General features: G+C 33.8%; 1 protein-coding gene across 4 annotated transcripts in view; it reads right to left on the bottom strand.

The window, feature by feature from the left end:
* sona (sol narae metalloprotease) overlaps window positions 1–12,778 on the bottom strand; it is a 171,243-nt gene that overhangs the window by 10,791 nt on the left and 147,674 nt on the right. For 2 of the 4 annotated variants that reach the window (XM_088269387.1, XM_088269389.1), the window contains exons 9-13: window positions 10,899–10,957; window positions 5,647–5,773; window positions 4,518–4,682; window positions 3,611–3,727; window positions 1,728–1,842 (exon numbers count right to left, since the gene is read on the bottom strand). In XM_088269387.1, the coding sequence (XP_088125513.1) occupies window positions 1,728–1,842; window positions 3,611–3,727; window positions 4,518–4,682; window positions 5,647–5,773; window positions 10,899–10,957 (583 nt within the window). Of the gene's footprint in view, window positions 1–1,727; window positions 1,843–3,610; window positions 3,728–4,517; window positions 4,683–5,646; window positions 5,774–10,898; window positions 10,958–12,325; window positions 12,379–12,778 lie in introns of all 4 variants that reach the window. The other 2 variants (XM_088269388.1, XM_088269390.1) reach the window with 1 other exon arrangement.

Genomic DNA, 12,778 nt, shown 5'->3' on the forward strand with positions numbered 1-12,778 from the left:
AAGCACCTACTCGCGACTATCTCCAAGAGACGGGCCCAATGGATCGGTCACGTTTTAAGACAAGAAGGTTTTCTTCACATAATAGAGGGGACGATGGAGGGAATAAACGCCAGAGGACACCCACGCCGCAAATATTTAAGCGACTTATACGAGCACATGGGCTGCTCGACGTATGAGGAGCTGAAGAGGGTTTCGGAAAATAGACTAGAATGGCGAAGGAGATGTCGTCTGTTGCTGTAGACTAATCCGCAGGATTGAGACCAGAGAGAGAGAGAGAGAGAGAGAGAATATATATAAATGAACCTATGATTCATAACAGATGTTGATTCTTTACCACAGTTTGTGAACGCATTCTTCAAACATCAATTTTTGCTGAATCTTTAACCGAATTGCTCCAAGTTTCGAGCCTCAATTAAACTTAGAGGGTTTTTGTCATGGTGTGGAACTTTGGATAAAATAATAGGTCAATCCTTGGCCTCATGACATCTGTTGAAATATCTGACTAATAATTTGTAACATCACAAGGATAAATAAAAGAACAGATCCATGATTTTTCTTGCGGTCGGTAATTAGTCCGCGCCATAATCATGCCCTATATCTGTCTCACTCTCGACGCTACGCATCGCCAGTGGGTAAGAGTGACACACGACGATCTTATTTGTTTATATTACGATATATTTCAAGAATAATGTGACACACGTGTATTATAGAGTACCAAAAAGGCACAATGAATCCCATTGAACGTTTTTGTTTAGGAAAATAAATTGTTTCTTAACTAAATACATGATAAAAGTAATCATTTAAAAAACGGCAAAATACCGCCGCGCACGGGCGTCTCTTAGGAAAAAAGTTAACGCGGTTAAAAGGTTAACTGAAATTGACATCATGATTTTTTTTAAAGTAGCCTTTTCTTCATACTCAATAGTATCAAGCTGCGTGCGCGTGTACGCAGCTTGATACTTTTTCCTCTGATCTCTTTTAAGTAACGCGCAAGTCGTTTGGGGCGGTTGTGCCGCTACGCTAGCTATGGCGGCTACTTGCGATGTATTTTTTTCTCGTTTTCAGATACTTACCACAGCTAACATTACAAAATTGTTACATTTCAACTTTAAAGCAACGTTTAGGAATATTCATATTTTTCCCGTTTTTAAGGCCCAATATTCGTTAAGTCGCAACTTTATTTTCTCTTAATCCAGGTAACATTTTACATAAATTATAATTTTCCTAAAACATCGTTTTTGCATTGAAAAAATTAGTTTTTCTTTGAAATAATTATATGGTTTTGAATATAAAACAGTTTTTGAAAGGTAAAGAGTTGAAAAATACAAATAAAAATATTTTTTCCATATGTTTTCTACAAAACAAAAAAATATCCATTACATATGTATATTTTTAAATTGAGCGTGAGCACACGATCAGCCCTGAGCGTGGCTGAACACATTCTGATTTGAACGTTCGAGACAAGCTTGAGATCTAAAGGTGGGGACTGACCGGAGTCATTTGGTCGTATGATTTTTTTAACGATGCGAGCATTCGTATAGTCAGTACAGCGTTCCAAGTACTCCATCCGAAGTCGGATGCTTGCCGCGAATATTACGTTACGACGAAATGTGGAGGTCAGTCAGTCCTTAAGACTCAAATCACATTTCAATATGGTGTACAAAATACATATCACCGTTGCACGCGGAAGTTTTTAGCACCGTAGGGGAAAGGTTAATGATGCTTACCTGGCCATCACCGCACGGTGATCCTTCAGCAGCTGGTCGGTACGCGACACAGTATCCACTTCCCACGTCGAAACAGAACAGCTGAGCGCAAACGCGATCATCCTTGAAGCACGACCTGTATCCACAACCGAGAGTCAGAAACCAATAGTAACATTTATTTAATAGATTTATATTATCCACTGACACTTCGTGATGGAATTGCATTTTAATATATTATTAGATTAAAACCAATATTTTTAGCTTTTCCAATTTATTTTTATTTGACCAGCGACCGGGTTTCGTCGTTACCGACCAGTCTGATGATGTCGGTAACGACGAAACCCGGTCGCTGGTCAAAGAAAAATAAACTGGAAAAGCTAAAAATATTGGTTTTAATCTAATAATATATTAACATTTATTTATTTGATTTGTTTGGGAATTATACAGCTTGTACATAAAAAAGTATATGTCTGCCTCTGTGGTGTAATGGATAGCATGTTTAGCTACTATGTTCGAGGTTCCGGGTTCAAATTCCCAGGGGAGGGGGGTGAAAATATATATTAGTGGTTTTACACTCTAATATTTGTTTAATATTACCCTGGATTGGTTCCTGAAGTACAGGAGTGATCACCTTGCCTTCATGACAATGATAAAAGCCAATTAAATAATTTCACACATATGTTATGAATGTCCGCCTCCGTAGTGTAATGGTCAGCGAGCTCGCCTACCGTACTGGAGGTCCCGGGTTTGATTCCCAGGGGGGTCAAATACATTTTTTCAATATTACCCTGGACTGATACCTGAAGCAGAGGGCTGATCACCTTTCCTTCATGTTAACAATCAGGATAACACTGCATTTAAATGATGCAGTGCCCTATGCACCATTGAGGTGCGGATAACGGTTTGAAGAAGTGAATGTTATGAATACTGTACATGTATGTATGTTACGAAAATATAAGAGAGGGTAGGTGTGTTTGAATAACATAGCAAATAAATGACACATTGAATACATAACCAATTGAAAATGCCGCTTGATTGGCATTGATTTACCAACAAAGCATTATTTGCGGGAAACGTTTTAAAGCGTCTTAAAACGGGAGACGCTTATAAGCGTTCCTTTTGCTTACTTTTGGTTAGAGCGCGAGATGCCAAAAAACATTGTGCCAATCGGAATTGGGTTTGCAATTACTTGTGATTAGTGTACAACACTAATTAGTATACTAACTAACTAACAAACCATCACGCCGCTTCCCCGCAGGGATAGGCAGAGAGAATAGAGCGCCACACCACTCTGTCCTTGCAAACATTCTTCGCCTCTTCCACGTTCATGCATCTCCTCATGCATACCCGCCGATTGTTACGACTCCTAACCTGACCACTTTCAAGTATTTGGCATACCTGATCGTGCCATGTTTTTCTCGGTCGTCCTCTGCTTCTTTTCCCACTAACATTCGCCTCATAAATTTGTTTTACCGTTATTTCCTCACTCATTCGTTCTACATGTCCAAACCATCTCAACACACCTTTCTTAATTTTATCGATAATGCTTATCTCAGCTTTGCATTCCTTCCTTATTTCACTATTCGCACATCTATCATACATCGTTTTGTCGCACATTCTTCTGAGAGATCGCATTTTGACTGCATTCAGTTTACTTTCATCCTTCGTTTGCCAACTCCATGTTTCACTTCCATACATTAGAGTTGGAACCAGGACTCCGTTGTGGACTGCCAGTTTAGCTTCCGCTTCCAAACTTGGCTTCCAAATTCTAATTTATGAAAATGTATCACTCACCATTCTACCCATGACTGACAACATAAAACAACTGCAAGACGAGTACATTCCACCAAGTGACACTTAGTTTATAATGTAAAAAGGGTAAAGTAAAAAACATGGTGTCTCACGTGGTGCCTCTGTCCTTTTTGCACTGGGCATCCAGAGACAGGACCTTGCCCGGGAGGACTCTGGGCAGGGATATGTCTTCGTGGGGAAGGTTGTACAAGCAGGTCGCCGTCTCACTACTGAAAAGTGCAAAACAAAATAAATTAAATCAAATTATTTATGAAAATAACAGATCTAATTACCTTCTTCTTTTAAACGTATATCTCATATAGTACCAATGAGTACATTCGTCAGGAGTTACACTTGGATGGCTTGACTTCGGCCAGTGTGTAGACACTGGCCAAAGTCAAGCCATCCAAGTGCAACTCCTGACGAATATAGACTTACATGACGAATTCTTCCGTTCTTTGGACACATTGCGTGCGGTAATGCTGATAGCCTGGAATGACCGGTTGTGATCGGTAACTTGGAGGGAAAAAAAGGGGAAAGGAAGATCCCCCACACGATGGACCAATCAAGTTAAGGCAGCAGCAGGCACCTCGGTGCTTGGAGCGCTACGTGCAGTGCAGTCAAGGGATAACTGGAGAAGAGTCATTGCTTCCTCAAGGGTCACAACTCTCAATAATGTGGACTCTCAGTAATGGTCAGCACGCTCGGCTACTATACTAGAGGTCCCGGGCTCAATTCCCAGGGAGGGGTCAAATAAAAATTAGTGATTTTTTCACTGTAATATTTATTCAATATAACCCTGGACTGGTACCTGAAGCGGAGGGCTGATCACCTTTCCTTCATGTGTTAATGATCAAGATAACACTGCGTTTATATGATGCAGTGCCCTATACACCATAGGGTGCAGGTAAGGGTTTGAATGAAATGAAATCTCTGTTTATTTCAGTTTAGGGTCAAGGATCCTGACAGCACTGCGGCCTGTTTAGACCTGTGCGGTGTATAGACTTCAACGCGGCTTACTTGAGGAAGTGATGGAAGCTCTTGACGCTGCACGGCGACCACTGGAAGCCCTTCTCCGTGTGGCGGAGGTCCGACATGATGTAGCCGTCCTCCCAGCGACAGACTTCGGCTCCGGGCCCCCCGAGGTAGGACGGCGGCGGACTGCCATCGTGAACGGCTCCCAAACTAGAAACACAATTGATAGTTAGCACTGCAAACAAAACAGCAAGCATATTTACAGCATTTTGAGTGTGTCCAAATACTTGTAACACAATAATAAAGTTTCTGCTTAAGAAAAAGCTTCTTTTCACCTCACCAATAGATGTCTCTAGTGAAGTTCTAGTGATTCAAGAATAATGTTTCAAAATTGGTTCATATATATATAGAACTTTCAAGAATTTGGGTAGTGTGGTTGTCAATAATGGGTAGAATTGGTGAATGTTACATGTGTGTAAAGTGATCACTTAAACCAGCCTATGATGGTCGTCAGCCCTGTAAATGCCCAGACTTCTATATTCTTCTTCATCTACTTGCGGCCCGCGGAGCATTTCACACATTTTTTTCTTTAAGGGTACATAAAACCACCAAAACAACATTCCATCATGCGTAGTTTGTATCATATCCCATTTATGGAAGTATCTCACTATCTTGACAACTTATACTATGGTATATTCGTGTTAACAAACAATCACATTTTGTGATCGACAACTACACATTGATGATAATAATACAAGATAACTGTCTGCTAGATCGACTCAAAGAAAATGCTATGTAAAAGCTAGTTATACAGTAGCCATGATAATAGCAGATGGTGAAATAGTTAAGGAATGCTTATATATATATATATATTTATTTTATAAAATTATTGTATTTATTTCATGTTTCCTTTGAATGATAAAAGAAATTTTGTTTTACGGCCCAATAAGATATCTGATTTCTAAAATCTGGCCCGGCTGCTGAAAAGGTTGGCCACCTATGCACTAGAACTTCACTTCCAAAAAATAATACGAAAATAACTCCTGTAATTGGAGATAATCCAGATTTTGTGAACAAGTATTTGGACACACTCAAAATGTTGTACATTTATTTATACTCTTTACAAAAAGAAAGTAATAAATGTAAAAACCAGGAAAACACGAGCATTACTTACAGATGGCCCACTTCATGAGCTGCAACGATAATTCCCGAGAAACCGCCTGTGTCTTCGATGATGGCCACCGAGTTGACTTTCTCTAATCTCTTGTTCACGACACAAGCTCCTCCCACATAAGCAAAACCTATAATTATCACAAAAACCAAGTCAGTACATCACTCGTCAAAATGTATCGAAGCAGATTAAAAATTGAATTCTTCACTCAATTATGAATTGATTCCTACGTTACACATACCTTACAAGCATCTATTATAGTCTTATTTACCTGGGGATTCATTCGGAATAGTGTGAGTAAAACTATACATACTACAGTCATTCTATCAGTTGATTTAAACATGCATATATACTTATCTTTTTATCAGTCAAATCTAATGAATTCAGAGATAAATAAGTGTGAATTCAAATACACTGATTGAAATGCATATTGTCATCTGAATGCAGAACTAATCTCATGTAAGTTCATTTGGGTTTTTAGTCATGTGTTGTTTTCTTTATGCTACCGATTTTTTAGTGCAATAAGTTCTTAACTGAAATGAACAACTAAATGATTGAGAGAACTCACTCATTGGAAAACTGGAAACTCACTTTGGAAAGTTTAATTTAATTACATTTAATTAAAGTTTAATTACCTCCCCTGCTAAATGTCATTATTTGCAGTTAGGATAGTTCTCCATTAAACATATTCTAAACCAGGTGATTGCCATGGATCTTTCTAGAAATACATAAAGAGGAAGACTTGGATGCTACAGAAAGATAACATGATTCTAGGTGACATTTTCTATGATAGAAGAACCTACAACCTGATTAGAACGAGAAGAGCTGATCCCAATAGTCTACAAGACGATAAGTTAGGATGGAGCCAGGAATAAGAAGAAGGATAGTTCTGCATTCTTGTCACAATATTTTAACATTTAACTTGAACATATCGCTCACTCCTTTCAACAACTTCATATCAAAACACTTGATTTTTCAGTAGATCGTTTTTAAAGTTTAAAAATATAATAAAATGTATTGAAAATAAATATCAAGCCACTTATTGAACTTTTCACTGTGCAACAGATCTTTTAAGGTAAAACCTGAATGTTTTTTCTCCATTTGAAAAATATCTAGTATATTTAAAAAAATAACTAAACAATGCCTTTTTTTCAAAATGCAAAAACAACACTTTCTGCCCTGTAGCGGATAAATATGAAGTAAAAAATATGCCACTTTTGCTGGGATATAGTACATTTTCTGAGCATTCCGAAAACATGCACAACTGAAAATTTACAATTTTTGATATATGATGTTGTTGAAAGGAGTGAGCGATATATGTTCCTTGTTTGGTATCCAGTCTACTACTAACTTCTCCACAGGGTGAAACAAAGAGAATGGTGTGCTACACGCGAGTGTCATGATGCACAGTTCATTCGTATATATTAAATAAATCTTCATAATCGTTTCTCAATATCCGTTTGCTCCGCACAATCACACCATTTAAAAGACTACTTATTAACAGTCTATCATACTCATCAAAAATGAATAAAACAACTCATAATATGATCATTTAGATATATGTATTATTCATTTGGATTATATTCAATATATCGACCCCTCTTGTGTGTACTATCTTAACTCAGATAATGCAATTTTACAGGATTCAATCCTAGTTTACAAGACATTTAGCTCACTCCTTTCAAGAACGTCATAAATCAAAAATCGTCAATTTTCAGTTGTGCATGTTTTCGGAATGCCCAGAAAATGTACTATATCCCAGCAAAAGCGGCATATTTTTAACGTAATATTTACCCGCAACAGGGCAGAAAGTGTTTTTGCATTATGAAGAAAAGGTATTGTTTAATTATTTTTTTACTAGGTACTAAATATTTTCAACTGGAGAAAAAACCTTCAGGTTTTACCTAAAAAGATCTGTTGCACAGTAAAAAGTTCAACAAGTGGCTTGATATTTATTTTTAAAACATTGTATTATATTTTTAAACTTTAAAAACGTTCTCCTGAAAAATCAAATTTTTTGATTTATGACGTTCTTGAAAGGAGTGAGCGATTTGTTAAATTTACGACGGATATCCGATCTGTGGTGAGCACCGAGGCAACACGTGTAACGAATGTAGCGGACAACTAACATGTATCTTAGTTTTTTACCCATATTTTATGTTTGTATGTTACGAGGGAATTGGAGAAGGGTGATGAAGGGGACAAAAGACAATTGAAAGCACGCGTGGAGAGTTTTTTTTGAAACCATAAATTAAACATTTGTGGGTTACAATAGTACATGTAAGAGGACTCAATATATAAATACATACAGATAAACTTCACAAAAAAACATACTTAGATTAAAAAAAGCAAATATTTTGAAATAAATGTAACGAAAGAGTATTTGTTATACATTGTTTGTTGATTACTATTAAATAATGTATGATACTTAAAATTATATTGAAAATAATGAAATATATGTACATACATGCTTTAGAAGTATTTTTTATTGTCTATATACAGGTGAATTTTAGTAATATTAGTACATTATGAAAATGAGGAAGTGTTAATCTTAGAATATAATTTTAACTAATCAATATATGTACAAATTAACATGAATACGAAATGAATCGGGACACCGTTTTTATACGTTTTCTATTAATTTATTAAAAATTTAAAATATATGTATTCTTTATATCGTTGAAATCATGCAAGCGGATATTACGAAAGTGAATTTTATTCGAAACTTATTAATAATTATTAAAACATTGATTCTTACCATGATCGCCTAAATATAATATTTGTTCGATGATAGTTTTTACCCATCAACCCGTCGAATTTTCATATTTTTACGAACGTTTAAAAGTTTTAACTTCAAATTTCGTCGATTGACATTAAATTGTTGCCATATGCGAAAAAACTCGCTACATTTGAGACATTTATTTTCATTCTTCTTTTTTTTAAATGATTTGCACATATTTATTATAAATACAGTGGTTTTAAGAATATATTATTATTTCACATCCATATTAAAACCTACAGTAAAGATGCTTTGATTGCAATCGAAAATTTTGATATTAAAAAAAGGAATTATATTGATAACGTGAGAGTCAGTAATATTTAAACTTACCAATTTTGTTAATATTTTATAATCTTGGTAACATTATAAATACAAGTGCTGTCATAACTACGTAAAGTTATTGCTAAACTAATTGATTACAAGATTATTTTGAAATATTCGTGATGAACATGAAAATAATGTTGCGTACAAGAAATAAATTGACCATATCTTCCACTTCTTTGTACCTATCAAATAGCCTTTATGGGGTCACGACTGCTTGTATAATAATCAAATGGCAGCATAACGTTTGATGAAATTTTGCAATGCACAATTTCTTGGCTCATTACTTTATTTCTGAAAGAACAAAATATGAAACCAGCAACGATGTCTACTATTTTGCTGTTTTTATTGTGCAAAAGGGGTATTTATTCAATTTTCTAACAATAAATTCTTACGCAGCTTTTTAAACCTTCCTAATAACGTAATAAGTACGTGCTTAATATAAAAATAATAATTTTATTTACAAATCGATTTAAGTGTACACCAAAAAAATTGTATTAACATGCAAATAAATAACTTTTACATTATTTTGTCCATGAATAAATTACAATGACCGATTTCTGCATATATGTATCTATAAAATGTTGTTAAAACAACATTTTACAATTACTGAAAATTAAAGTGAATTCAATAATTACTTTTAAATTTTTTATATGTTTATATGAAATCGACCATCAAATAATTGTGTGAAAACTTACTTTATATTGGAATAAAGTCCACTGTAGAAAATCCACTGAGGCTCGAGTGAAGCAAAATAGACAAAACATTTGTAATTATTAACAAGGAAAATTATAAATTATATCTACAGATACATCTGTCTTCACCAGCTCGAAACAACTAAGTCATATTATTAAATGTTCAATATTTTAACGAAGTGTTTTTATAAATCGCGTACCTAATATTTTACATTTAAGTCAATATTTTATCATTTGTTTATTAGTGACAGTAAGTTGTATAAATCGATATTCTTCACACTAATAACCATCCATTAAACTTTTGCTTATTAGAGGTAACTAAATTATGGCGAAAGACTGTTTCGTAATTCATGTAGATCTGACATATTAAGCTGATATAATTTGTTGGGAGATGAATAATAAAAAGGCCATTAAATTTTGTAGGAAAGAGATTGTTGTAATATTAAAATACAAGAATTATGTAAGTTGTCAATAAAGATATTAATCAGTTTGATTCTGTCACGATTTCGACAAATTTATGTTAAAAAAAATGTAAATAATATTAATTTGTAATACAATTTCGAACGTTACAATTTGTATTTTATAACGTTTTAAAAAGCGCGTAATAAATCCATAAATTCAAAGATTACGGAAACACAATTATTGGTGTCTTTGTTGTTTTATTCAATTAACACGAATGAATTTCTAAGAACCACTAATTAAAACATTTAATGAACGGTTTCGCTTTAATAGTATAATTTTATGATTGTTTTTAAAACTTCCTCACACGAATTTGCGTACGAAAATAAACAACAAGGAAACAAAATTTTACGAGTGAAAATTGTTCAAACCTATTAAGTTCAATAGGTTTAAAATTACCTAGTTAAATTGTTATTATTACCAATGATTTTTCGGAGAGAGCAATTAGTTAGATTTATATCAAGAAGTGTGATTAGAATTTAAATTATTATTACAGTATAGCATGTTACATACAATATTATTACCTACTAAACAAAATACAAATATTTTAAAAGAAAATAAAACTTATATTATGTAATTATTATTAAACAAGAGATAGAAACGAGAACAAGAACGTAAACTGGTGCTAAAAGAATACGAAATACGATATCTAAATTGGTAAAAAAGACGAGAAAGTGTTTATTTATTCGAGTATGTATGTACAGTACTGTACATGGTAGATAAAAAGGTTACCAAGTATTGTAAATATTTGTGTTTGTATGTACATATAAAGTAAGTGTAAGAAAAGGAATACATATATTGTGCTTGTGTTATAGTATATTGATATAAACATCGTCGGCAGGGTCTCCACGAGTGCTGTACAAGAAAAAATAGCCCAATATAAAAATATAGACAAATAAATAGGAGTTTTCTGCGACTGGAGCAGTAGAGATAGTACAAGGAGATATACGAAGGGTAGAAGTGTGCTATTTGACTTTTTATCTGTCCCATTTTCATCCTACCTGCCGTTCCCCTATTGCAATCGTTACTATTCGCGTACTGTCTCCTGCACATGTCTAGTCTGCATCCATGTAAAGAAAAAACACAAAGATTAGTGATGTGTTCTGTATGTACGGTGAGGTGGTGTCGTCAGTTCATTGTCTCCGATTGTTTTTCATGTTTTCCGCTCCCCCGTTGCGCCATCATAGCTGAAACCTAAATCGTTGTCGACGAATATGAATTATAAATTGTCGTGATTAATTGATTTATTTTGTGTATAATTTATTGACACTTAATTAATTATTTTGCTGTAATAAATTATGTAAATCTTACCTCAGATGTTAAATAATAATAAAATAAGGGAGAATCATTTTGTTGTAATGTAAATTTTATGGTACTAACTCATTATTTTACGTATAAATTATAATACTACCTAATTTACGTAATTTTTCGTCATCGTTAATTTATCAGCAAGCAATATTTTATCCATTGTTCAGAAATAAGATAACTATCTACTGGATATAAATATATAATTATTATTTTTGTTTTGCACGATTGGTTATTATTGAAATAAAATCCATTGTTTTGCTCTCGGTCAGTAAGTTAATGTAGATTTCGTAGATAATTGTAACGATTCGATTGTTTTTTTGCGGTAGAGGTTTTAGAAGGTGGGTGCTAAATGCAGTTTTTATACATTTTTACAGAATATTTAAAAAAAGTCAGTTTAACGTATCGTGCCCTTATATATTTAAATCATGTACAGTACAATTTTATTTTATTTAAATTTTTATATAAACTATTATTAAAAATTTATATCTTGTAATTTAATGCTTCATTTTCTGTTCATGCATATTATATTCACAAAATCGCCGATGTTTTATTTTTATTTTCATTTATTTTTATCAAAAACGTACTCGTTAAAGTTCAAGTTAAAACTAACATTTCGACAAATACATGATAACGGTTAGTGATGATTATCATTTAAGCTATGCAATATCATGATTATTTAAAATGTTCCAGTCCACCTGTTCATTCAAAATGTATCCCGTAACCTTTCAAGACAATCTTTTCGATTTCCTATGTTAGATGATTTCAAACAAAACCACATAAATCCCTGTAAAGCAATTCATCTTCAGAGGAATCGACATAAACTTGACAATTCTTAATAAACACATAAAAGAAGAATGTTTTTTTTTATTGTTATTTACAATTTTAATGACGTCAAAGTGATGACTCGGTCGAAGTTGATGCCGATTCTCGTGAATAACATAACAGACACAAAATAGCACATTGTCCAACACCGTATGCCAAATATCTTAGAGTAGTGTTAAGTGAAAAGAGGCATATTTTGCCGGGGGTCAATTTTGTTTTCCGGAGCCGGTCATTCATCATTTTGATGACCCGCGGCGGCAAACTATATTTCCACCCGCAAAGGAATCGGTGACATTACCGGCCGTGCCCTTTGTGCAGCGACCGCCTTTTCGCCTTCTGCACATGTCGTACCTGTATTGGGAAAATTATTTTAATTAATCTGAAAATATTACAATTACATTGCAATTACAAGCAAATAAGGGTAAAGGTAAATTTAAAAAAAAAAACTTCCATCGCAACATTACAAATATGAATATTTTGTCACTGCGTTAAAATTTAATATTTCTTGGAAAACCTGAGAAGTGTTTTATTTTTGTTTAGGAAAAAAAAAACAGCTAAATTGATAGTATGAAACTCGTCATTTTTACAAATATATTATTAGCTGTTTCAATAGATAAAACGGTACCTACTTACTGCGTATTTAGTAAGGTAAAAAAAGTATTTACCAACATGGCAGCATTAGGGAATGAAAATTATTATTTCACATATTTTATAGTACCTGTTAAATTTTGAAAGTTGCGCAATGGGGAAA

This window comes from Brachycentrus maculatus, unplaced genomic scaffold (genome assembly GCF_059751285.1).
Source record: "Brachycentrus maculatus isolate JH-2025_06_01 unplaced genomic scaffold, ASM5975128v1 h1tg000349l, whole genome shotgun sequence".
Lineage (NCBI taxonomy): Eukaryota > Metazoa > Arthropoda > Insecta > Trichoptera > Brachycentridae > Brachycentrus > Brachycentrus maculatus.